The sequence below is a fragment of the Xiphophorus couchianus genome, chromosome 3 (assembly GCF_001444195.1).
Source record: "Xiphophorus couchianus chromosome 3, X_couchianus-1.0, whole genome shotgun sequence".
NCBI classification, from domain to species: Eukaryota; Metazoa; Chordata; class Actinopteri; order Cyprinodontiformes; family Poeciliidae; genus Xiphophorus; species Xiphophorus couchianus.
Window position 1 is genome coordinate 21,244,370 of NC_040230.1, and position 27,978 is coordinate 21,272,347.

A 27,978-nucleotide genomic window follows, 5' to 3' on the forward strand; every position below is an offset into this window, starting at 1 on the left:
TGAAATGCATCCAGTATATTGTTATTTTTTCTTACTGACTTCCCAGTTGGGGTTCAAATCAGCTGTGGCTTTCCTTTTACTAACAGACAGAACATCTCACCATCTCTCTTGGTCTCTGTTCTTTTTTTGTAAACTGTACCACTTTTTGTCTTTATTTCTAGTTTGGTGATAGTTCAGAGACATACGTGAGGGTTTGTCTGCAGAAATCATTAAAGCGCTGTCTGATTGCAATCCAAGCTGATTTCACCGAGACAAAACTGCTGTACTTTTCAAGTTAATTTCACTTATTATACCCCAACCTTACCTTGGAGCAAGTGACCTCCTTCCTTGCCCAGCAGTCTTGCTTGGATGGTGCTCTATCGTACAGGGACATTATGTAACTTACCCCTGCTAACCGTTCTCATTGCTCTGACTTGATCTCTTTTTACCCTCACTAAACTTCTCTCCAGCACAGCCATGCATGGTAAAGTGCTTTCTGGCTCTGCGACGCCATCTAGCGGTATTCCAGCTATGCATTGATTACAATCCTTTCCCATTTATTTTCCCCTTGGAGAGCAACATTTTTTTTTTTAAATGAATAAAAAATATTATAGCTATGATTGTATCAACGAAACAATGCATTTTTAAGGACTTCTGTTGATTTGTTTTTCTTCATTGCATGTTATTCCTTCCAAACACAGAGCAAAGTAGAAATTGCTAGTAAGAACAGGTAAAAGAAACCTGTGAAACTCCCCTACAACGTTGCAGAGTTACAATCTTGAAATTGTTTTAAGGTGAAAATGAGGGACAGTATTTTAAATGTTTTACACTCAACTTTGAAACTCAACTGTGTGGTAACATATGCCCAATTTCTTATGCAAGTTACGAGCGCCTTCCCACACCTGCTGTTGTTTTTGTCTCTTCACGGGAAAATGAACTTCTCTTGCAGTTTCGGGCTGTGCGGATGTTGTGCGCTCTCGCAGCGGGCTTGTTGCTCGTTCCTTCTCTGCCCTTTTCTTTTTTCTGTCTGTCTGGTCTGGTGTGGTGTGCTAGAAAGGGGCTGGTTATGTGACAAAAGACCGCCCAGTCCCGCCTCGTAAGGAGAGAGAGAGAGAGAGAGAAAGGGAGGGCTACAAACCCCCAGGCACCTAGGTTTGCAGACTTCTTTAACACCAGCCCAACGATTCTGAAGAGACATTTGCCTGTTTGTGTGCCAATGAGCAAGACACGCTCAACTGAATTGTTTAGCAGCATGTGGATCCCTTATGGGCACCTGCAGATGACAATAACAACTCTATTTAATAGTCAACAAACAGTGGTTTTAATAATAACACTGTAGGTGTAAAATGGTGTTTACTATCAAGTGATACATGTTTTGCATCAGCTGCATTGGTTGCCTTTCGCGTTTATTCATTACTACATGTCCTCCCCATTCACAATCATACTGAGACAAACAGAGCAGCAGTATTTCTTTAAATCTGTCTCTGGCTGGTGTGTTCAGCACAACTATAATTGACTTCCCATATAGCAAAACCTATATGTTAATGATAGACACATGGGCTGTCATAGGGTAGTGGAAAAGGGGGGTTCATAACATTAGCCCGTGTCTCTTTAAAAAAAAAAAAATCAAGTTTCTTGTTGTATTCTGGAATGAGGTCAGACACGAGGCTTCTCATTGCACGCGCTGATTATTATTAGAATCCTTTGCGCGCCAATCAGGTGCGAGAGGGGGCGTGGCCTGGCCCCAAGCAGCGTAGCGACAGCGTAGGGGCACTCTGATTGGTGGATTTTTATCGCCGTTGTATGAGAGAGGAATAAATGCAGGCAAGGGGGGCAGCAGTCTGAAGGGGTGCTTGAAACAGCGACTGTTAGTCTTTGCAGATGGGAGGCAGGGGAGTGTGAGTTGCTCTAGCTTGTATTTTTTTTCCTTCTTCTTTCCCCTACCACAGCATGCACGGCTTTTGATTCTTGGAGTAGATGCAGAGAAAAAGCACTTACTTTTACACATTGTATACTTGGGGGCCCTTTGTAAGTGCCTGAGCGCATGTGTGGGCACTCTGCTCCTGCAGCAGTGTAGATTGTGTTCAGTGATCACAGGGCTGTGTTTTTTTTTTTTTATTCCAACACCGATTATACGCTCCAAAACAGAGACGAACTGTTTTAACACCAACAGCACCTGGAAATTAAACCTTTTTTTATGCATGTAGCCTTTTTAGGCAACTCTGGACTGTGTTTTCGAGTATCCTGCGCATCTCAGGAGTGAATAACTGCTTGCACTGTTTGCACTCAGCACAAACTGTCAGAGTGGGAGAAAAGAGCTGAGCTTGCTTTAAAGTGAACCAGAGGAACCCAAGAGAGAGGGGGGAGAAAGAGCAAGCATCCCGCTCTTACTTTAATCGGACAGCATGGTGCAGAAAATGAGCCACACAGAGAGCACCGCCGAGGCGCTGTCCTTTTTTACCGGGGACTCAGGCTCCGACTCCGGGGCAAGCATGGATCTGGACCCGGCCGCCTCGCCTCTCTCCCCGGCGGGCTCCGCAGCCTCCTCCACCGCCGGCGACAAGCTCGGGGAGAACCCGGCGTGGTGCAAAACTCCCAGCGGCCACATCAAGAGACCCATGAACGCATTCATGGTGTGGTCGCAGATAGAGAGGAGGAAGATCATGGAGCAGTCCCCGGACATGCACAACGCAGAGATCTCTAAGCGGCTGGGGAAGCGCTGGAAGCTGCTGAGAGACAGCGACAAGATCCCCTTCATCAGAGAGGCAGAGCGGCTTCGGCTTAAGCACATGGCGGACTATCCCGACTACAAGTACCGACCGAGGAAGAAGGTAAAGTCGAGCGCGTCTAAGGCTGGCAGCAGCAGCGACAGAGGAGAAAAAGTTACCGGCAGCTCAAACAACACCAGCACTAAGACGTCCTCATCTGCGAGGAAGAACGGATCGAAATCACCCAGCAGCAGCAGCAACAACAAACCCCAAAAATCACTTTTCGGGAGCAGCAGTAGCACCAAAGCTTCGCTGTTTGCCTCTGAGCACCAGTCAGAGCACCACCACAACTCTCTCTACAAGTCCAAATCTGTCTCCTCGGCTGCCAAGCAGATACCCGATGCCAAGAAGCCCAAGAGAGTATACGTTTTCGGGAGCGGCGCGGCCAGTCTGAGCGTCAGCCCCACGTCCTCCGTGGTGGTGCCGGCTAGCCCTACGCTCAGCAGCTCGGCGGACTCTAGCGACCCGCTCAGTCTCTACGAGGACGCGGCCAGCGGCAGAGAGGAAGGCGCCGACTCCCCAAGCAGCAGCAGCAGCAGCTTCGGCGGAGCTTCGGAGCGCCGCAGCGGCCACACGTACAGCAACACTCGGCGGGCTTCTTCGCCTACTCCCTCTGGGTCGCACTCCTCCGTCTCTTCCTCCTCGTCTTCCTCGGAGGACGAGGAGTTCGAGGACGACTTGCTGGACGTCAACCCGAGTCCGAGCTTCGACAGCATGTCGCTGGGGAGCTTCGGCTCCTCGGTCCTGGACAGGGACTGGGACGTGAACGGCGAGTCTGTCTGCGGGGGTTCCCACTTCGAGTTCCCCGACTACTGTACGCCCGAAGTCAGCGAGATGATATCGGGAGACTGGCTGGAGTCCACCATCTCCAACCTGGTGTTCACATACTGACTGAGTGCTAAAACTCGCAGACGCAAACAGAAGCAGAGGAGCTCTTGCTTACCAGTGGGTTTCACTACTGCAAACCCTGTCCCTGCAAATCCTTGGAAAGCTTAACTCTAAAGCGAATAACTTGCTTTTTTCGGGACTTTTCTTCGGATGCCTGGACTGAGGGAGTCGGAGGGGAGCCGTCCAAACAAGAGGAGACAAAAAAAAAAAAAAAAAAAAGACAGACAGAGTTTCCTGACAGCTCAGTGCAGGACTGTTTTTAAACTGAGTAACTTAACTGTGATTGATTTGCACGTTATGCGGTCCGCCGTACACTTAATCAATGTCGTTAATGAATTTTTGAGAGAAAAAAGGGACATTTTCACAACTTTTTAACCAATCGCCAAGTGAACTTCGCCACTAAAGAAAAAACAAAAAAACAAAACAAGCAAACAAAAAAGGTACAGACTAGGACTGCCGTGCGACAGTTTTTTTTTTTTTTTTACTGTATCACCAAGAGGCTTTTTTTTAATGAAACCGAGGTGGGTTGATGTTTTTTAAAAGTTATTTTCTCAAGAAACAAAAAAGACGTGTTTAGCATGATAGCCTACTTTGTTCCTATATCTTGTGCTGAGATTTTCTGTGCGACTGTTTGAGCAGTTTGTAAACTAGTATTAGGGTTATTTAAAAGGATCTAGGTGGCGCTCACTTCGGTTCTACTTTTTTTACGGAGAGAAAAAAAAGGACTTTGAAATAATCACCAGCTCACTTCAGGACACAAACACAACTTCAAGTCTGTGCTTAACTGTATTGCTACATTTCTTTCCCTCTACCAGGACCAAAATTCTATAATGTTATTTTCCAGAACATAGCTATAGAGAAATCATCATCGATTTCTATTTTGTTTTTGTTTTGTACATGTATTCAGATGCCATTTTTATATGGGGATGCTGTATTTATATACTGGGCCAAGCATCTTTTGTTTTGCTAGTTCTTTTATACATGATTCTGTCAGTATGTCTGTGTCTGTCACATTTCCTTCTCAGGCGAAGGGCTAGAGTTTTAAGAACACACAACCTTCTTAATTTCCTTTTTATATTTAAATGTACACACTTTTTGGACACTTAAAAGAGAAGAAACAGTTTGATTATTTTCTCAGTGTATTTTTGTACAAATCTATATTGAACACGGGGGCATGTGTAGCCTAACTAATACAGCTGTATTGGATTTCCTTGTTTTTTAATGCCCTCAACAGGCTGGTTTTTTTCATGCTGCCTTCAAGTGCTTATGGTAAGCTTGTTACTTCGGGCTCAGTTACTTTAGTAGATTGGATCAAGCAGTAGAGCTGTCCATTTTGTATCCTTGCGGTGCCTGTTGTTGGACTTATTCTTTCAAATTTAAAGATACACTTCCACTTTTTTGACAGAAAAGGTGAGTTAGTAGAAATCAGGTAGGTAGGCCTTATTTGTCTTCTTTCACAAAAAAATTCAGAAACACTCTTTAAGTCCTCTTTGATGTCAAACCCTTAAACATCTGCAGCACAGACGGGAAGGTGATTAGGACATAATTGCGATTTTTCCGACAGCACTTGAAAGCAGCACCAGTCTCAGCCCCCTTTTCCAACGTTTACAGTGCCAGACTGCAGGCTCATTTTTTTTAAAGACACAGGAGCAAGAGTCTTTTTTAAGAGGCTCTTCCTGTGGGACCATGTGGTTTAAACAGCAGCACTATCCTAAAAAGCAGTCACTTGCTTTCTTGCTTTTTTTTTTAAATCATATTTTTTGCGTCCAACGTCTTGAAGATTGTAGCTTTAAATTTGACTTTGTTTCTTGATGTTTTCACTCACTGATGTCACATCTTGCCATTCGGCCAGTGGTTTGGGGCGGGCTGTCCATATCACAAACAAACAAAGATGACAACATCAAGCATATTCAAATTTCTGACCTGAGTTGCGCAACACTTTCTTGTACTGCGTTTCTCATTGTATTTGAATATATAATCTTTTCTACTTGTCGGCTAACTACTAGCTAATAATTGTTTTAGTATCTTTATGGCATGGTGAATAGCATTTGTATTTCAGATTCAGGTTATTATTAGCTGTTGTGTTTTTTCAGAAAAAAGAACGGAGACGAAAAAAAGAGGAAAAAAACAATGAACTTGATCTTTGTATATTTGACTGTACCATAAAGCAAAAAGATTGTGTGTTTATGTACGTTGTTGCTATCGAGGACAGGCACTGTTTAGAACTGCTATCTTTTACACATCCTTACTTACATTTAAGGTGGTCAGTTCAGACTGGTTTTTTTTGTTTTATATATATATAAATATATGAAAGCATTTTTAAATATATTAACTTTATTTTTCATCCATCCTGTGCAATATGCTGTGTAGAATTATCATTTATTGTCTTTAATCATGCCATAAACAAAGAAGCCACCTCATTTTTCTGATTAAAAAGGGGGTAGGTTGACTCATGCCAGCTAAATTTTGTCCATTCACTGCCTGTCAGATTGTTGATACAAACTTGTGTACAGAACTTTTTCAAGGAAGGAAATAAATATCAGCTGGAACTGAAACTCCTGAGCTCTTTTATTGCATTCGGTGTTTTTGGCAGTTGCAGCACAAAGTGGTGAAACTGCAAAGACAAACACTTAAGGATCATCAGGATAAGTGCCAAAATTTAGTTTCATGCATTTTTTTAGCATTATGACGTTACTTTGCAAAAATCCAAGAAATGGAGAGTAAAATGTAAACATCTTTTCATTGTGCCAGAGTTCTTTTTTAGCAGTTGTTCTATCTTTTTAATTTTGTTGGGTAAACAAAGGCAGCTGATAGTGAGCCTCAGTGTGTGGATTAGGCTTAAGTGCTTTAAGCAACCAATAAGAAATGATCAAGCAGTGATGGAAAACTGCTTTGAGAAAGCCACTTCAGTTTGTTTTTGGGATATGTTCCTGAACAAATGTCACACATACAGACACTTTTAAAGGGAAGCAAACTGACTGGAGTGTGTAAAAGAAAAATAATACAAAAAACAAGTTCAGTAGATACTTTAGATTTATGACAAGTAATGAAAGATTTGTGGGATAAAACTTTACAAAGGCACTAATTTCACACAGAATCAATACATTTAAGCTGCCTCCCCACAGGCAGGTGTTTTTACTTTTGACAAACATCTGGATTAATAAGCATTTAGAAAGCTGAATCAGATCTTAAGCAAAAGGGAAAAAAACAAACAAACCTAGATTTAACTAAATGTGGCATAAATTTGCACATATTTCATTGAAAGGATTAACTGTGTTATACATTTGGGGGCACGCTGATCTGAGACCTGCATCCCAATGCCGATGATTACGTCACCGCACTACATGGACCAAGGATTTTACAAAATCTCTTAAATGCTATCTGGTCCTTTAAAGCGTGTGGCACATTTTTTTTGTGTGCGATATCAAAGACAGAAGTCTCTGCACATGAAAAATTGATTTGCAGCTCAAGGCGTTGCAAATTGTGAACAGAGTAGCTGGAAACTATGCTGCTCCTGTGTGAAAGCGGAAAATAGGCTGGTGTCACATGTTGTAAGCAGAATATGTTTGTTGTTTCCTCCCCAGCACCACATGACTACATTAAGTGCTTAATATATTAGATTTTCTCATAGTGTGAAGTAGTGTGTAATCAAACATTGCCAGATCATTTGAAGAAGCATGCAGCATTTAAATGTTCAACATACTGAAGGAAAATTGAGAGCCGTTATTAAAAAGGCCTGCTTAAACATATTGACTGAAAGACAAGAATCCACCTTTATAAATATACCATGCAGCAAATTAGATCAGGATTATTTCTAATTGCCTCAGTAGAATAAATTCTATTTTGTGTCACTGCTGCTTGCTGTGCTGGGGTCCAGACAGTTCTGATTCCCCTTCCCCCTCTCCCAGACAGGGCCTTACAAAGGGGGATGGGCAGCAGCAGTCCGCCAAGGGCCCTCCAGCATCGCTGACAAGCATGCCTGTCTGTCTGTTGGATGTGTGTTAGTGTGTGAACATGTATGAGCACTGCATGACATGCATGGCACGGCATGTCTATCTACTCCTTTCTAACGGTGGGTTTTAAGAGCAAAGCATGTGGGCTGAGGAAAAAGGTACTCCTATTATTTACTGCATAGAGATTCACAAATCAACCTTTTCCTGGTTGATTTTTTTTGGACCTGCTGAAAATATATATTTTTAAGAACTACAATACATGTAGAAAGTAAAAAAAATGTGCTGGAGATTTTGTAATAGAGGCAGCAGTTTGGATCAGCAGAAAATGCATTAAGGCAAGGCAACCTTTGCTGACTTTTAAATATGCTTAAGCAGAGGACACTCTGTTGGTTGGAATGTGTAGAGACTGAAAATGGTGCCATAAAAAGAATAGTAAAAAAAAATATTTTTTGTATTTGACCCTCATGTCCAAAATTAGTCAATTAAAGCTTATGTCCATGTTCCATTCCATTCTATTCTACTTTTCATTCAGAAACACATTGAACAGCTTTTTAAATTTTATTCTTTAACTGTATCACAGATTATCTTTGGTATATGAATGGGTCTTGCTCATATCCACACCCCATTTAATATTAATCTGTTTTGTTCTACTGGCTTTTTGCACTTCATCTATATATGAATAACTGATATAGCTTGTAGTAAAAGATAATCAGCTTTTTTGGTGTAGTTTAGCAAATTTCCAAATTATTAGGTTAACACAGAGGGGGACAAGGGGTCTTATCCTTACTCTCTTATTCTCTGGTTTACCCTGAATTCCAATATGTTTGTAGTTGGACATTATGTATTATGTATCCTAGGTATGTATTACCTTATAAGGAGTCTTCACTTTGCATTTTTTTTGTCTGTAAAAATAAAAACTAAATATAAATAAACATATTTACTTAGTGTTAGTCTGTGTGTCTGGCAAATCAATGCAGTTCTGCAAAATAGGTGGAGAGGGCTGCTGTCGCTAGTTTGCAAGTCTCCACCTGACTGGTTCTGTCTAGATGGTTTTACAGACTCACATTAACACAAAGAGAAACATCACAAATACCAGGCAAGCTGATATATGTCTGCTTTTAAAGCCTCTGAAGAGGCTGAAGTTCATAACCAAACACTTGTTTGTGAATGGGTGTTGATATCTATGCCTATACAGTGTCTGTACTTGTGTATGTATCATATGTCTTTGAATGCCAGTATTATTTCTTTCTGGCTGTTATGGAATTATAACAGCCAGTGGAAAAAAAATTTAAAAAAAGGTTTACAACTGGGAAATCAGATACATAGCTGTAACTTCTCCGGGCTTTCGCAACATTTATTTCCCTGCTGGTGTTGTTTTTAAAATGAAAAACAGCCACTACTGGTACACCACTACATATTTGCATATGCATTTTGAAGCTGTAATGGCTGACTTATTTTTATTTTCACTTTTACTGTAACTTTGTAATTAGTCAATGTGTAGATGGTTTAAGTGATACTGAAATAAGTTGGGTTCAGAACCTCTACAAATAAATAAACCACATTCTGACCTTAAAGTGAACTCTTAAGTAAACTCCGATGCAGACTCTCGGATCAGCATTCCTGGATCAACACAGGTTTTGTTCAGTTCCTCTGCTGTCATTGCCAAACTACAAACATCGGCTGACAAAACCAGTGCAGAAAGTTGATGTTGTCTTTCACAACTCCACCTTCTGTTCGCTGATTGGCCAGGATGAAATGTATCCTGAGAAATTGAGCTCAATGGGACAAATCCCAGATGGAGCACTGAAGGGAGATGAGAACCTGGCAGAATTGCACAGAAAGTCAGTGGCCAGGCAAACAAATCATGAAAAGTCTAGAAGGTGACGTTTGGTTTTATCTAGCCAAAGCACATTCTCCTATATGGTTTCAGTAAATCAGGCCTGAACAAGTGGGTAAGTCTTGCAGATGAAGAACATCTGTAGAAACTTTAGAATTTCTCAAGGACCACACCTGATTGGATGAACTAAATCAAGCACAACAAATGATTGGATGATTATGTAATTGTGGGAGAATTTCAATGTCAAAGTATGATTGGAATCCCTGCCTCTAAGTTTTTCTTTTCTCGTCTTTTTAAAAATTTTACTAGCATACCTGTGGACTTTCATTTACATATTTTGTTTTCTGAGCTTGATAATAAATTGATTATCAAGTGATTATCACTAGTGATTTTTCAGAAACATTGAAGTCTAAACTATGTCTTCCCATTTCATTAAAAATCAAAATCCATTTTCTTTAAATAAGTGAAAATTAGTTACAAATAAGTAGCAACAACATCATCAACAACAACAACAACAATGATAATAATAATAATAATAATAATTATGCTGAAGATACAAATAAAGTTATCATTAAAAATTAATAGTGATATCTAAGTTGTCCTCAGTATGAAAGATGGTATCCTTCACTTCATGTTTTCTTGTTAAGCCCTTTCACCACAGTTTAGTGATTTCTGTCAGTTTCTGTAAGATTTCTTCAGCTAGAGCAGAAAGTTTTGCTTACTAATTACTTTATTGAACTGACTGTCTCAAATTTTGAAGGCCACTTAATCCCAATCCATGTTTTATCTTCTTTCTATGCTGCAGATCTTACAGCAGAGATCTGCACCATAGACCACATCTTTCAGAAGACAACTTATAAAAGCCAAATAATATTTTTAGCTTTTGTTTTTGAAGCATTGTCTTGCTGGAAGACTCATGACTTTTGATTGAAACCAGTATTTCTGACAAATGGGAGAAAATTTTGCTTCACAACTAAGCATTTCATGGTACCCAGCCCAGACTCATGCCAACCCATACCAGCCTACCACCCATGAACAAAAGAAAAAGTCTTAACAGAAAATGCTCTTTCTTTGAAACCTTCATTTTAACAAAGAGCTGGTGTAACTTACCTGAAAATTAAGTGTTTTGTCATTTGTCCGTTTGACAATGTTTTTGATTTTCCAACATTCACAGTAAGGAGTAGTAAAAATACAAACAATAAAATATAAGCACATTTTGGAGTCATGGTACAACACTACACTTCTGGCCTATACCCAGTTGCCTTCATGCTGCGTGATCAGATCAGATTAGTGATATCTATATCTTCAAAAGGAACTTTTAGTCAAGAAAATAATAAACATCCAGATTGTCAGCCTTAAAATGTTAATTTTCTGTTTACATAGCCATCATGGCAGAAGAGGAAAGTTAACAATCTTTCTGTTGTCAGGAATGTTTTTTTTGTTTTGTTTTGTTAATACTCATACTATAAACGTTACGGTACATACCAATCAGGGCACATTTTCAGCGTTTCTTTTTTTTGTAAAATGTTACATTTCTTATTCGTTTTACACATACTTAGACAACATTGAATTTATTTTTGATATTTAACATTTTATTGCCGTCCTGATGACATAAGACAACTTGAAGATGTAAAAACATGCCTCACGTTTTTATTTTTATTTTTATTTTTTTTCATTTTCAAAAACATCTATTTTTACTTCTTCATGGCATCAATTAGAAAAATGAAACATGGCACATTTATGGTGTTGCTAGTTGTTGATGAGGGACACTACAGTAGAAAACCTGGGCTACAAAAGCCCCTCAGCTTTTTTTCTTTTGCCACTTTCCCAGATACCTGCACCATACTCGTTACATGTTGTGTGACAAAGAAATGAAATAAGGCCTAAACTCAGCCTGAAATTCTGAGTATTTCTTCCAGTCAACAAGGTCAGCAGTTGTTATGAAAACATGATTAGATCACCTGCAGGTTGCTGGTACAATTGCACCCTTCTGGTGCTTTGTAACCTGTCTGTAAACTGTGGTAATGATTTATCAAAGTCTAATTGTTTAACATTTCAAAACCATGGCAGTGAATATTCAATAAATTAGAGGATGTGTTCTGACTTTGCTCATTTAATCTCCAGAAAACAAACATTTACATTCAACCTTAATAACTTTAGATAAAAGTCAAACAATAATCTAAACCTAAAACACACTCCAGACCATCTCCACTCCTTCCAGTCAATGTGTTTTTGTCCCCACTGAGATTAATCGAACACACCAGCTCCTTGCACTGCTCATGGGTGTGCTTCCATGGCAACAGATGGCCATATGACCTCAAAGGGAAGGTGAAAACCAACATCTTAAAGTAAAATTAATAAACGTAACTCACACATACTTAAACCCATCCTCAAGTAAATCAACTCAACTTAAAATAAGCATATTTGTAAATTAACTTAATTTGATCTAAATAAAGTACTTAAATACAGCACCTGTTAGAGAGGGACTGAATCCCTTATAGACTTCATTTAATTGACCAACACAAAAAAATCGCCCATCACTGTGAAGTGGAAAGAACACGGTTCCTTAGAAAATTTTGTCCACATTTAAATGATGACATCACACAATTGCTTCAGATTTCTTGGCTGCATATCTGTGATGCCAATCTCCTTTCCCGCTACAAGCCAAAGATGTTCTATTAGACTGAGATGTGGTGACTGTGGGAGCCATTGGAATTGGTTTTTCATTCTCATGTTTGACAAATCAGTTTGAGATGGTTTGAGCTCTGTGATACTGTGCATTACCCTGCTGGAAGTAGGCATCTAGATGGCTACAATGAAGAGATAGAAATGGTTTGCAACAATACCCAGGTAGGATGTGGTGCTGAAAACAATGCTTTGTTGGTATTAAGGGATGCAAAGTGTGCCAAGAAAATATTTCCGGTACCATTATGCCACCAGCAGCAGTCAGAGCCGTAGATACAAGGCTTTTGTGTTCTTGATGCCAGAATTTCACTTTACCTAAATGTAGCAGCTTAAATTGGCATTCATCAGACCAGGCAACGTTTTTTCCCATCTGTTATTGTCCAATGTTGAGAACTGTGGCCTCAGTTTTCCATTCATGGCTGACAGGGCTGTATCCTGTATATTGTTCTGCTGCTGTAGTCTATCTGCTGCCAGTGATTTGTGTCATTAGAGATGACACAAATCATCTTTGGCATACCTTGGTTGTACTTGCACTGAGTGGTCACTAAGCTCCTGTTTGCCATCTTAACTTATCTAACTATATTGTCCATTTTTCTCTGGCCTCTCACATGAGCAAGATATTTTACCAGCTTTAGAAACTGTACAAAACAGTCTGTCAACAACCATGCAACATTTAAAGTGAATCTAAATCTGCTCTATTTTAATGATCGCTTTTTACCTCAACAACCCATCTTCATTATGCCCAATGGAGTTGTTATGTGATTGGCTGGTTTTATTTTTTTTTCATTACTGGCAATTGGACAAATGTACAGTTGTCCATTCATCCATTTGGCAATTGGACATTGGACATTGGACTTATAAACTCGGGTCAAGTGACCCGAGTTTATAAGTAAAAAAAGAAAAAACGTCTTCACCACCTCCTGATACTTTGAACATAATAGTTTCTCACTTTTATTAATCTTTTACACACATTAATTTACCTGCCCTTTTATGTTATCAGGAGTACTATAGGTAATTATGCATTTTTATTTTGATACCACTTTATGCAGCACAGGGTAGCGGCAGCCTTTTGTCCTTTTCTTTGTTTCATTGCTGCTGTCCAGACACAATGGCAGTCTCCTGCTGGCGCAATCAGGGAAGTTCTTGTCAGCCAGCCCTCCTCGCCTTTTATTCTCAGACCTGGACAGAGGAGTCCAGGTAGACAAGTAGAAATGAGCAGCGTTATCGTTAACTTAGTGCGGCTTTTCAGTCAAATGAACGAACCGGAGCCAATCACACCAAATTTGTTTACGTGTAAGAGGAAAATAACCACAATCAAACTGCATACAAATTATATTCTCAAACAATCACGACATTCCTCTGTCCGATATTGTTTGTGCGCATAGTTGTTTGACTTTGAGAGGGCGGGACTCTGTGGAGAGCGAAGTGAACTAGGCGCGGCCAAGCGGAGACCCATCCATCTATCACACGTGTAGACAAAGGGGGGACTCCACAACACAGAGCCTGATGTGCCCCTCTCAAACTTTTTCCACGGACGCACGGGAACGCGCGCACAGCGAACCAGCTCAGGTGAGTTGCCTTCGACCGGGATGCTGCAATCGCTTCCCCCGTCTCTGGAGTGGCTTGCTTTGAGTGTGTTTCCAGTGAAAAGTTGCGGCTGTACTTGGTGCGTCAGCGCTCAAAACTTGAGCACAAAGCAGGAGGGAGAGGACGAGAGACATAGAGAAATCAAGGCGAGAGAGAGAGAGCGCGAGAGGAGCGGTCCCCTTTTCCTTTGTCTTTGAGGAGAGAACTTGAGGGGATGCTCAAAGACGCATCTTCATAACGCTCACTTATACCAAACTTGTTCTGCTTCACAAAGTGTTATGTCTGGGATTTTAATGGATGTGAGATGGAGTAAGTGCTGGTGCCGTGTTTTTGTCTCCTGGGGATGTTGCGACACGCAAAACAAAGCCTGTCAGAAGTTTGCAAGGGAAGGACGCTTTACGCACGCACGCAGGAAAAAGAAAAAGTGACTGGGTTAGTTCATGTAAATAGTTTAATGTAGTCTCGTGTATATATATATATATATATATATATATATATATATATATATTTTTTTTTTCCAGAAGTTGCGTTCTTGTTTTTGAGAAGTTGGCGCTGCAGTGAGGAAATTCTCCACAATGCAATCAGGTGTAAAGTCTGCAAGAAACAAGCCTGTGAGTCACAATAAAACTTTTCTAATGTTATATTTGAAGGGCAAGACGATGTTGCCAGACGAAAAGAAAATAAATGCTTTCGTAGAATCTTTAAGAAAGTTGTTGCGGTGCGTTGGAAACAGATCAACAGGTATAAGTTGCTGCGGCGCGTCTTTGTTACTGTAAAGGTTCCTTTGTTCTCAGCCTCATACAAAGAAAAGCGACTGAAAAGAGCGCAAATCCACTTGGAAATGTCCCGTTTGATTTCCTTAACTTCATTTCATAGGACTTTTAAAAAAAATATTGATATTTCAGTTTAGATTATTTAAGAATAAACAAATTACTTTGCATTTTTAAAATGATAACTGGAGTTTTACTTGTCAGGACCAAAACACAGCAGCATTTAATGAGGCTTTGTACACACAACACAACACACACTCAAACAAACAAACAAAAAGAAACCCAGTATTTAAATATAGTTTGTCCAAACTATTTGAAGTGGTAAATTCATCAGTGTTGTGCTTTTAAACTGTCTGATATTAACTATTAATGTGTAATGAAGAATAAAAAACTGATTTAAACAGATGACTTTAAATAAGTTTGACCCAACTTAGTGAAGTTCTCTGTTCTGCTTTATTATTGTGATTAAAAAACTTCTTTGTTAACTTTAATCAATCATTTTTGTTGTTTTGGTAGCATGTAAAGCAGTTCTTTGTTGTTGAAAACAAAATAGTATAACTTTAAAGCTAGGATCTCCTTACTATAAAATTACAATATCCTCAGAAGTTATATACTATATGTATATAACTATTACTGTAGATTTAAAATGTATTCTTGAAAATAGCTTTTAAGATAAACAACTTTGAATTTCAGTGTTTATATCTAAATGAGGTAAAAAGAGCCAGCACCCCATATTGAAATTAAATAGGCCACTGTTGTTGTTGTTGTTTGTCAGTCTTATTTTTTTTCCATGAGCTGGCAAAAAATTTTAAAACTGGAATTTAAAATAGAAATAAACACAACATGAAACACAGTACATGTAAGTTACTGTTGAATTTACAGCAAAACCATCTTACTGTTTTAAGGGACTGATGTCTCACCAGTGTAACATTTTGTGTAAAAAATAAAACCCTATAATAGTTATCGATAATTCTTGCCAGTGGGCTACTCTTTAACAAAAATACTTTACAGTCTACAGAGCAAAACTTTGATTTAGTTGCTACAGTACGCTTAATCTGTTTCTTGATTTCTCTTTGCCCTTACGTGGAATTTTAACAGATTATCGAGCAAGGCGTCTCCTGTGGAAGGTCAAGAAAATGGCAAAAACAATATGCTGAAACAACACGGAGATGGCACAAGATCACCTATCAGACGTCGCTTTAAGACAGAGAGGAGGATTAAGAGACTGTGCAGGTTCTTTTTGGGGAGAAGGTAAAGACTTATCTCATGTTGGATTTAAACTTTTGCAACAGCGGTGCCAGTTGGATTGCGTTTTAGGGCACACGTGAAAGTCCAAAACTCATGGAAACACTTTAAGGATTATCCGAATTCATGGTAAATCTCTCCGCAAGACACATCTTGAGCCAGAGTCTCTGGGATAGCAGAATATTGCACTTCTGATCCTCCACGCCCCTCGGCACGGGTAGGTGATATTACTTTTGAGTGGGTTCTGGCAGTTGTCCAACTGCTTGTTTCCTCTCCTGTGTCAACCAAACAATCACACAAAAGCTAGGTAATGAAAAGTTGCCTTGTATTTGTATTACTGAGGATAAAAATAAAAATTACCATTCAGATATTGTTCAAGAATGAGGCCGTGGTAAAGAAATTGTCATCTCACACATTGTAATTTACAGATTACAAATGTACCATTAGCTTGTCAACAGCTTGTAAAACTTTCTAGATACTTATTCTATCTAGACACAAGAACAATTGAAGCAATTAAGGCAAACTGCCAAAACAAACCTAGAACTTATTTTTTTTCTTTATTTTCATTGAAATTGCAGACTCTAAGGAAGGCATGGAGCAGAATTAGGTTCTGATTGAATGACAACGTTCAGCAAAAAGTTTTTACGGTTTTACAGTATTGACATAAATTTGAATCCAGAAATATTAATTTTGCTGCAAAATAGCATAATATATTTAAAATAAATATATAATATATTATAATATATAATAAATTATATTACATGTATTCATTGTTACCATATACAGTATATATCTTATACATTAGCATAGGTATAACAAGCTTATATTATTTGGTTAGTCAGGCTGCCTGCTCCAGCAAGTCAGCTGCTAAACAGATATCCTCCGTGTAGCTCGACGACTGCATATTCATAAAAGTTTTACCATCTGAAATTGTGCTCCAGGGGCCACATGCTTTGGCAGACAGACAATCTGCCAAATTCAGACGGTCTGTGCTTTAAACAAACAGAAATAATATTATTCAACTTCACCAAATTAGTTTTTTTTTTTTTGTAGGTTTGGTGGAACGTGTAGCAGCCTTTTTCAGCTAACTGCCAAGCAGTATTCAGAAACAGATGGGGAAGGGGCAAGGCTCCTTCATTTTATCCATTATGCTATCCGAGATAGCTCCTGTCACTTTCTCTGGCATCTCATGAAAAAGACTTTTGTGGTTGTGAAAATGTAATGTTTTAAACCTTTAATGCTGCCAGCAACCCACACCTTCTCTAAACTTTGTAGTAAAAGTACATTTCAAAATAAAAAGAATAACCAGAAGTCATGGTTTCTTATTTGTTGTCTAAATTCAGCTGACTCAGATGAACTTTGTGTTCAATTTCTTGAATGGTTAAATTTCCAAATGTGCAGTATTACCAGTGGATCAACTCTGCAAAATTTTGGAGGCAAAATTTTCCTGTTCCATTGATTTAAAGTTATATTTACAAGATGTCAGAGAAAGCACTGGAGTGGTCTGCAATTTGTGCTAGCTCCTACCAGCATAGATTAACACAGTACTGCCCCTCTCCCACCTGTTGCTGTGCCCTACTGGTCAACTGCCAGAATGAAGCCATCTGTGCTTTTACAAGAAAGAGAAATTCGACCCTTTCAAAAATATTTACGGTCGGGAAAACCACCAACACTCAGTGTAAAATCAGAGACACCACCTTTATTAAGATAACGACCAGAGTATCAAACCTCACTAATATCAGCTTTTTGTGCATATGTGACTATAAGGTTTTACAGTTCACAAAGATACATTATGCACTATAAACACTTGGAAGCAACTATTGATTTTTTCTTAATTTTATGTAGAAGAAGCAAAATTACAAAATAAAAATTGTTAAAAATGAGATTATCATAGCTGTAATAAATTATATTTCAACAGCAGTTGGAATATTTCTTACTTTTTCTCATCTAAAAGCAGAAGTTTGGTGATGTTCGACATTTTTGTTTTTAATCCCTATAATAACACAATGAAACCAGGATATTTCTACTCAAAATTTTAAATCTCATTCTGGCCTTGCCTACTTCATGTGACATCCAGCAGTTCAGTTCCATCAGGGGGAAAATGAGGGCAAATGCATTTCATAATCTTGCGTTACATGTTTGCATCGCAATTGTTTCTGCTGTGGAGCCAAGCAGCCCTCTAAAGATGCATGACTTCATCTGAGAGTGGGATTCAGCCCTTTCTCTGCTCCCTCTGTGGAAGTCTTTATCAATGATGTCATTGGGAGCCAATTACAACTTACAACCGTTTTCGTCATCATCCTAGCTCCGCCCCCCCAAACCAGCTACTCCTGCGTGACAGCCCACATGGTCCTGCAGCATCACATTTTCACCATGCATTACTCTGCAGTGCTGAGGCACAGATACAACTGGAGCACGGCCTGTGGAGAAGGACTTGGATGTAAATCTGCCGTGTTAGTTCAGAAATGAGTTAGTAGCGAGGATTTTTCTTTTTTACATGAATTTAATTAGTAGTAAAATACACATGAGACATGGATGAATGTGAATGAGCAAACGGTCACCCAGACAACACAGAGGTTTTGTGTTTATCATGTGTATAGCATCCATGGAGAATGATGGTTTACAGTGGGTTTTAGTCTGAGTTGGATTATTACAGTGCCTTCCGAAAACATCCATACTATTTGAATCATTTCAAATATTTCACTTTAGAACCACACACTTCAACGTATTTTATCAGGATTTTTGTTTTAAGCCAAAACATTAGAGATGATTTTAAAGTGAAAGCAAAAGTCTTGTTGAGTTTAAGAAGGTTTTCTTCCAGTATTACCTTGTATTCAACTCATCCATCTTCCCATAAACCCTGACCATCTTTCTTGTTCTGGCTAAGAAAAGCATCCCCACTGCATGATCATGTTTTACCATGCTGATAATGTGTTCAGGTTGAGGTCCAGTGTTAGTTTTCTACATCACATAGAGTTTTGCATGTTGGTCAAAGACTCCACTTTGGATCTTTCTCAGTGGAGCACCTTCTCCCACACGTTGGGTAATAATTGCCCCCGGAACATTGGATCTCTTCAGCACCTCTAATGTTCCAGCGAGTCTCTCTTAGCTGCTTCTGTGTTATTGCTCTTGTTGATTGACCTGTAAGTTCATGTGGACGGTAATGTCATGGTAGGTTTGCAGATGGGTCATACTTGAGATGTTCCCTGAAGTACAGAAATGTTCTCTAACAAACCTTTAAGATCTTTACAGAACTGCCGTCTTTATATTACATTTTCATGTAAGTGGATATTTTTGGCTTCAATTACTATTTTAAAATTATTGCAGTTTAACTGATGTATAGGTTTACGTTTCCATTGTTGCTTTAAAATCTAATTATGTACTCTATTAAACAGCAAGTGTTATGACCTGCAGTGTGACATTTACCTGCATCCCGCTGCTCTTGAGCCACAGAACAGGTAATAGCCTGGAAATGATTGAATTAGAGAAAAACCAGGTCAGTCAACTCTGTGACACACAAGTGAGACAGTTTCAGGTCAGTGGAAGAGGGAGATTCCACATGAGTCATGATGTTCATTAGATGAAAACACAAGCTCACACATAGTCAGAGAAGTGTAATGTCTCTATCTGTCATTTGGCTTGATTTTTGTCTTTTAGCATGAAGGTGATTTGAAATGTTCTCACTTCGCTGAGACATTCTTGAAAAGTGTGAAAATATATGTAATGTGCTCTCAGTTCTTCCCAGTATAAAACCTTGATCCAAAGGAACTTTTAATTTCATCTACCTTGACTCTTGTGGTCAACAATGTACTCATCACCACTGGTGTTTTTAGATAGGTCTTTGAGAACCTTACGTCCTTCTTTTTGTCTTTGAGTGTTGGTCCATGTTTTCTTGAGCTATAATGTAAGGAATTGCAGTTGTCATTGTAACACCAGTGTGTGCATTATTGCAATTGCCAAGGGCTGCATCGATGGAATGTTTGGTAAGCTATTAACCTTCAGCTGCCATATGTTCACTTTGCATTCCAAAAATATTTTCAGCCAGTCGGGAGGACTTTAGGCCAAAACCTATAAATAAGATTTTTGTGCCTGAAAGCAAAAGCACACATAGAAGCATTTGACATTTTGGGAAGTGTGTTGAAGCTTTCTGGAACTGAACAAAATATTGCGTTTTAGAAGCTATGCTTATTTGACATCTTCCTTTTTTTTATGAATAATTGTATATGTATCTAAACTAATTATTTAATTAAGGTTAATTATTTTAGATTTGACTCATTGATGTGGAGTGTAAGTAATCCAGTTTTCCACAGATGAAGCTGTCTTCTCTCAAATTAAAATCTGCATTTCTTCTGCTCTCCAGTTACAAGATGATAAACCTCCTGCAGAAAACAAAGAACAAAGCCAAAAAACAAAAAAAGAAGAAAAAAATTACATTTTAGGATACCTGATTTTGACTAAAGCCTCATTACCAAACTTGCTACACCATAGTTTCTCTAACTGTATACCAAGTTCCTGTGTGTGCATTCTAATTACACTGCTTCTCAGTAATGCTTTCATGACGTAAAGCGCAGCTTACCTAACATTTGTCATGCTCCATCTGCTTTATGTGAGCTGAAATGAACTCATTTCTGTATGCCATGAAGGCTGCACATCCACACCTAATTTTTCACTTGATAGGGTTTGCATTCTTGGTTAGCATAAAACTTGTAGGTACTGGTTGTACCAGTATTGTAGAGTGTACATTGTCCTTAATTACCACACTGGCCCAGTGTTGGAATCAGTGCATCTGGGAGGGAACACCTGTTGTTAAGATTTCTAAGGCGGACTAAATATCTGTATATATATATATATATATATATATATATATAACTGAGTCCTCTCATTAACTGGGATGTACATTCACAAGTCAGACCAGTTTCAGTGAAGCACTGCATTTAAATAAACAGTTAGAGCTTTGCCTAGTTTCATTATGCATGTAACGAGCTGCATTGTGCATTATCTATACTGATCTACTTATGAAACCAGAAGCTACATACACCTTTCTCACTGTCTGAAGTTAAATCAGATCAAACTTTAGGTCAGTTTTAATGCCCATATTTTTTTCTGTTTGCTAAATGTTACAGTAATGAGAAATAGAAAGTGTCAGAGATTTATTTATTAATTTCTTTAAAATCAAAACCCTTTGTACGGATTGATTGCTAGCTTGTTAAACAGTGAAACTATATAGCTTTCACTGTATAACCAATCTCTCATAAAAAGACCAATTTATTTTTATGAGAGATTGGTCATACTCTCATAAAAAGCATGCTTGTCTTTAACACTAAACTTCTAGTTAACTTTTCAAATTTAAAAATTGATTTGATGTTATTGAAGTTAAGTGACCTCCTTATATATATTTTAAGCAGAAATGTAGATGTTTCCCAAGTTGTTGTTCCATTATAGGAACATACCAATATCATGATGCTGGAACAAATCTCTCTTGAAAATGAGAATTTATTTTCTCAACAAAGTTCATTCTGTTCAAATAAATGTCAAACTAGAAATGAAACTTAGGACTAATTTATTCTGAAAGAGTAGTAAAAAAAATAAAATAAAAATCTATGCCTGAAATTGTTCATAGCCTCCAGGCAGTTTAATCTGTGGTATGCATTATTACAGATCCAGATCAGATACAGATCTAACTTGCAGATGTAGGCTACTTTAGTTTGTTTATAATGATTCGTGACACTGCATCTGCATGTTGCTCGGTGAGTTTGATTACGTTCATGGTTAATGCACTTTCTGAAATCAAAAATGCATTTGTTAGTAAAGCTATGCTTTGTTCATGAGAATGAAAACAATTTTAGCAAACATTTAAGATTGCTAAAATCTTACACCTAGAAACATGCTAATTTTTGATAGAAACTGCGACTAACTTTAGCCTCATTAGCGCTCAATGGATAGCAAGTCACCATCTTTTCACAGAACATCTAGTTCTTATCTTGTCACTCTGTTACGCTTTTTCTTTTCTACAAGTATCTAAATGATGCCACACAAACATTTTAAACGAGGTGGAGCTTTTTCCAACTTAGCGTCTGTCGGCCTGACTGTCAAAACAACAGGGCAACAAAAAAAGTCTCAAAAATAAATGCAGAGTGCCAACCTTAAAGCACTCAGTATCATACCCAGTGTAATATTAGCTTAAATTTATTTCACTATTATTAGTGAAATATTGTGGCATGATATCTCTTTACATAACTATTCTTGTAGTCTCAGATTTCTGGCATTTTGGGTCTTTCTTTTTCATCCTTACATAATGTTTTCCACCATTGAATTCAACATAAACAGAATGACACTGTGTGCTCACACAGCCGCTATGAAATGATTGTCAAATTTGCTGCTATGCAACTCAAATAAAGCATCAAATCAAAGTAGTTTTTGAAGACTTTGTGTCTTGATTTTACTTGATAATATGTCTCAGCTCTAGCTACACTGTGTATCAAACATCACAGAACCTCATGACCTCTATGCCTGTAACAAAAATAACGGTAACTCTGCATTATGGCATGGGATTGCTATCTTCATTGTTATGCAGTCATTAGTTTGATTTTCAAAAAGTCTGCCTGCTACACTGATGATATGCAAAGTTTATTGAACAAGAAAAAAATACAACATCAAAACTGCAGTAACTACACAGACATCCTGTGGCGACCCTCCAGAAAGCTATCAGGTTTATTTTTACCACTCACTGTGTGCATCTTATGGCTGCTCCAGCATACAACCACACAGGAATGCTCAAGCGTTTATGTGCAGAGTGGATGTTGTTTATTGTTTAAAAAGCAATAAAATGGCAAGGTCCAGTTTATCTCAGTGTTTAAACATGCAGCATTTCCTTAGCATTACATTATTCTTATTGAATTATTCCTTTTTTTTCCAGTCTGGTAGGTAATGTTTGATGCTCTGATGCAAGTGCTGACATATGGCCAAATGGATTTTGAGTTGGACCTTTAAAACATACCACCTGCCCAAACAGATTTGGTCAGGCAGTATGAAGCTTTACAGACAAAAAAAAAGAAAAGATTACAGTAAAGATTAGCAAGTTGTTGAAACCTGGAGCAGTAATAATCTCATTTAATTTTTCCTTGCAGCTGAATTTAGGTTGATCGTCCTTTTGTGCTCGAAAATGAGTCATACAGGACACTGTGCTATGGCTACAGTACAGTGAATTACAGTGCAGTAAAACATTAGGCCCACCATTACTAATCATGATGACAGTCCTAATTCTCTGAGCTGAAGGCGTTTTGTGGTCATCCTGTTGCAAACTATCAAAGCTTAGTTTTACCACTCAATGCCTGTAGCCATGAGATAAGTTAACGCTCTCTGCTGGAATGCTAATACTTACCAGCGCTAAGGGACGGGAATAAATTATTTCATTATTATGTCGCAAACGTCTGAGAATATGAAGGAGGCGAGGCAAATATGGAGTGCTAACAAAAGAGAGACGTAGAGGAAAAGGAAAATATAAAGATGTAGATTGAGAGCAAAAAAAAGTAGCAAGACAGAGAGAGTCATAAGAAAGACAAATCAAGCACATATTAGGCTTTATACTGCACTTTATATCAACCTTTCTTCCATTTACAGACATTCTCTCACCAGGACTGTGGTGAGGAAGGCAGTCACGAGTGGAGAAGTCATTTTATTTTCCAGTTTGAGACATACAGAAGACAGATAACCGGAGGGCTTTTCTCAGATTGATACATTTGAAGCTATGAGCTCAGGAATGCCACGAGGTAATATTGGAAAATAATAACCGTACAGATGTATTTTACAGCTTTGAAATGAAAACTGCCCAGGCTGAATCTGAAAACATGTGACCTTTGGAGAATTTCTGCCCTAGTTTTACATACCCAGTGCCTGCACTGGAGGGAGTAGTGAAACACACTTTTATGACCTTTTAAATAGAAATCCTCAAAAAATGAACAGAAAATTTTGCTTTTGGATCTCGGAAGTTGAGTTTGGAGGCTGCTTAATTATTTTATGTTCAGCTTAATATACTGTATGCTCATATTCTAACGCCTGCAGAACATTTGCCCTCTCGGTATCTATTGCGAGCAAAACCAAATTGCTTATAAGTGCATGACAAATCAGTGGAGGGAAAAGCACAAAGTAGCGAGCCAGATCAAAATGCATGGGATGGCATTCAGCTGACGCATGATGCAGCGTGTCTAAGATGCTTCTGACGATATTGCCTTTTACTCAGCTTTCATTCTGGCCCAGGTATAGATGCAGGGACACAGTTTCCAATAACAGCTTTAGCCAGTTGCCTATCTGTCCCTTACAGATCAACTTATTACCGCCATAAATGCACAGCATGCTGCTGTCTGGGGATGGACTCGTAATCCCTCCAAAGACCAGGGTTTTATCACAACTAAATCTGCTTCACACACACAAACACACGCCGACAAGGCATACATCAGGGAAACCGGCATGGATACACAAAAGACACACAAACACATGACAACAAGCTCGCCTGTTAGCGACACAGACATGCATGCAAGAACGGGGATTTTATCACAGACAAATCTGTTGCTGTCTGCCGGTTAAGAGATTATTAGGCAGTGATTTTGGGGTACAAACATGCAGGGGTGTTATTAGCAGCTGAACACTGGCTGACTTTCTGAAGTCCATGTAGTGTTAGGTGATATCATTAAAGGTGTACCCTAATGCTGTAATGTTTGGTGGTGTAAAAATGGCATTAAGATTAAGCAAATAATTGTGTTGGCAGCAGTTATATGTGACACGATTCTTTTTAATGACAATTTCTTCTCCTGAAAAGTAAACAAAGTTCATGATGTGTCTGAGTGAAGTAGACAGTCTTCAGTCAAGCACTGTGTTGTTGGCACAAATTAAATTATATATGTCGCAAGTAACTTAATATCCAGAGCTGTATTAGATTTATGCAACTAGGGAGATGCTGTCATTATTGTGTAGATTATGGGAAAATAATAGTTCACAATGTTATTCCAGACACAAAAACATATTGGTAACAAAGATAGTGAGACACCAGCTTCAGTGATGTAAGATCCAAATGTATGGCTAACTGAACACCATGTTAGAAAAACATCATTTATTGTATACTTCTTTTAAGTTTAGTTTTTCTTCACTTGGTGTTTAGGGTTAGACTTATAACTATTATGTAATGATCAAGTGAGCAATTTGTCTTAAAAATATAAATTCTCATGCAGACTGAAATATTGAAATCCCAGTCTGTTGTAGGAGCATGAGACCTGATTGCATCAGTGCTCTTCTTCACATGCATGTTTTAGTTATGTTTCTTACTAAAACGTACATCGCTTCAGTGTGCAGACACATCAAGCTTCCTGGAGTGTGAAGACAGCTGCTTTGTTTTGAGTTTGTGAAGTCACTTAAGCCTGCGCCGGAGTTAAAGGTTACCTTTACAACTTTAGGGTTTTATTCTTAAAAATGCTTACATTGCAAAGTAGGGCTGTTTATTCTTCCACGTTATGAATAATTCAGGGAGAGAAGATGATGTGACAAGACAGGTGCAGGCTTTATCCTTTTTCTATCCTTCTTTAAAAAATCCTCTGTAAATTTGTGTCACCTTTCCTCGTTCCCCGGGAGAAAATTCCTGAGACAGCTGGAAAGTAATGTTTCTCTAACCTGTCTCAGCTCTCAGTCACAACACAACCTGGTGCAACTAAAGCATAAGAGCCACAACTGCAAAGTACAGTATGTTACATTTTTTCAAATGAAGATCTGATTAAAGCATGCTGCTGTGTGAAAAGAAATGGTATTCCTCCAATTTTCTAAGTATACTCTGACAGCATTGTTGATAATTAATAAACATCAAAGAAAGACCATCAAATAAATGTAGCGATTAATTATTTCATAAGGGGATAAGAATGGCTAAAATTTGAATCAAAAACAATGACAGAATGTGCGAACAGCACCCAAGCTTTGATTCCAGTGGCATAAAAGTTACACTTGAGGTTCTTTGCTTTAATTGTGCCCTATTTTTTTTAGCTGTCTTCACTTAATAAATAATCATAAGACAAAGGAACTGCTTTCCGAAATAACTTAAATTAAGTTTATCTTAAAATTGACTTTGTACTGTTGAAATCTATGAAGCGAGTTCACACCACAATTTGAGATTTAATTTACATAAATGCCATAATACAAGCCACTCTGAAAAATCGCCTTGTAGCACAATAGTTTTATTCAAAACAAATTCATGCCATTGTTGGAGTGGGAAAAACATTTCCGTGGTGTTATTCTCAGGCTGTTCATCTAAATGCTAAAGGGTGTAAAGTCTTACCTTTATGGGCCTGAAAGACAGTGTCCTAGGATCAATAACTTGTTTATGCTGGTTCAGAAACACAGAGAGCATTGAAGATTAACAGTATACGTAAATAGTATTGATTGTTAAACTTTGAATGTGAATTCTCTTTTCTTTATTCAGATTAGACATTTGGTATGAATGTCGAAACCATAATCAGACCTGGTTGTTACTATGACTAAAGTAACATTTTGGTGTTATTATTGGGGCTTGGAATAGTCTCTCTGATGCCGAAGGAAATCACATTCAAAGGTAAACATTCTTGTGGGTTCATGTGAATTAGTCCTCACTGGTGCCACAAGCTGCAGTTGGATGGATTGAGCCCTTGAAGGGGCCTGAAAGGGCAAAAAAAAAAAGTGCACTCTTTAGTCCCATTTATGGTTCTTGCCTAGTTCCCTGAGTATGGCTGCATTAAGTGTTTTCTTTTGTCAGCATCACATATTCCATCTATTTAATGTAAGCTTCACCTGAAGTTTGTGAAAGAGTCTATGCTGTCTCTCAAACGGTAAAAGTTAGCCCAGAACCATCAGGTTTATTTAGACAGTTTGTTCTGTTGCATCAGCAATTTGATTATTCTGTCATGATCCAGAGCTTGGTACCATCCAAACATTCACTTCCTGTCAGCAAAGTAACATCACTGCCTGGCTGCCTCATAAACCTCCAGGCAGATCAAACAGCCGTTTGTGCAGAGACCTGGCTATAAACTGAGTGAACCATCTGAAGCGTCCCAAGAGACCCAATTTGATCCTTGAGAGGCAGCCCTATCTGGACCTGAAGCAGGAATCAAGTGCAGGTGGTGTTTTTTACATGTCTGTGCCATCTTACACACTTTTCCTGCATTCGAGATAATAGTGTTTAAAATGTAGACAGTGTCCGAGAGCAACCTGACTTATAGTGTGTCAGATGGGCAAGGGTTTGTGTGCTTTGTTTTTTTCACTATTTCCTTGAAGTGATGTTCATAAAATGTTTTAGATGTTCGCCTGTATTACAATAGCAACATATAAACAAGAATTATTTTTTGTCTGAAGTGTCCCTGTGAAACAAATAACTCTATAAGTTTACTGGTTCACCTCCAACTTGACTCTGACCTATGACCATAAAATATTGATCCTGATCCAAACAGTGAGATTGTGAGATGTTGGATGCAAGCAGATAGAATAAGCTTCCTCTGTTGGTTGGCTTATCCACCTGTTACGTCCACAAAGGGCACAACATATTTGAGGACACGAAGACAAAAATGAGGATTCAAAAGTAATTTTTATTTTCAATTCTCTCGACCTTTTCTTTAAGATGAGCTTCTTTTGATTTTTCTGTGAAGAAAAAAGAGAATTAAATCCTCGGTTCCCCGTGTCCCAAAAAAGAAAGAACACAAAAATCCCAAAGTATAAACAGAAAGTTGGACCTGATGAGCCGATCAAAAAGAACAAAACGGTACAGCAGGGGGCCAACCCTATACAGGGCCGTCGAAGCCCCTGCTAGTACCGGACTACAAGAAAAAAGAAACTACTGTTAAAGAAAAATCGAAAACAGGACAACCGGTCCCACCAGGTCAAAAATCACAACAAAAAAAACATCAACCAAACAAACAGCTAACAAAAACTACCGTGTGGCAGGCTGGAGACGTGCGCCCCGCGTCAGAACGCATCCTCGGTGTTGGTTGGGAGGGCGTCCTTTACCTGGCGCAACCCAGCCTATTTATAGGCGGTCCAAAGGCGTCACAAATTAACGGACCAATTACAAGAAAGAATTATCAAAACTCCAAAGTATATTAAACAACAAAAATCATACAACTAACTTCTATACAAAATAATCCAAGTGAAAAAAAAATAGACAGAAATAAATACAATGTGCCGGAGCACATAACACCACCTCACTGCTCTCTGGTGAGAGAGGTTTGACTGATAGTCCCACCCACCAGATCACGCCTGCA

At 38.6% G+C, this 27,978-nt stretch overlaps 1 protein-coding gene and 2 long non-coding RNA genes across 7 annotated transcripts in view; 2 read left to right on the forward strand and 1 right to left on the reverse strand.

The window, feature by feature from the left end:
• The first annotated feature begins 1,647 nt into the window (after positions 1–1,647).
• On the forward strand, positions 1,648–6,190 carry sox4b (SRY-box transcription factor 4b). The gene has a single exon (XM_028012712.1). The coding sequence runs from the start codon at positions 2,385–2,387 to the stop codon at positions 3,636–3,638; it is 1,254 nt and encodes a 417-aa protein (XP_027868513.1). The 5' UTR covers positions 1,648–2,384; the 3' UTR covers positions 3,639–6,190.
• Positions 6,191–10,677: 4,487 nt separating this feature from the next.
• LOC114142041 (uncharacterized) lies at positions 10,678–27,916 on the reverse strand. Its single transcript, XR_003594949.1, has 3 exons — positions 27,237–27,916; positions 24,211–24,216; positions 10,678–10,687 (listed from the first exon to the last, which is right to left on the reverse strand). It is a non-coding gene; the product is annotated as an uncharacterized LOC114142041 (long non-coding RNA).
• LOC114142039 (uncharacterized) overlaps positions 13,528–27,978 on the forward strand; it is a 126,394-nt gene continuing 111,943 nt past the window's right edge. The window contains exons 1-3 of one of the 5 annotated variants that reach the window (XR_003594944.1): positions 13,530–13,679; positions 14,219–14,308; positions 15,566–15,929. This is a non-coding gene — a long non-coding RNA (uncharacterized LOC114142039). Of the gene's footprint in view, positions 13,680–14,218; positions 14,309–15,565; positions 15,930–27,978 lie in introns of all 5 variants that reach the window. The other 4 variants (XR_003594948.1, XR_003594943.1, XR_003594946.1 and 1 more) reach the window with 4 other exon arrangements.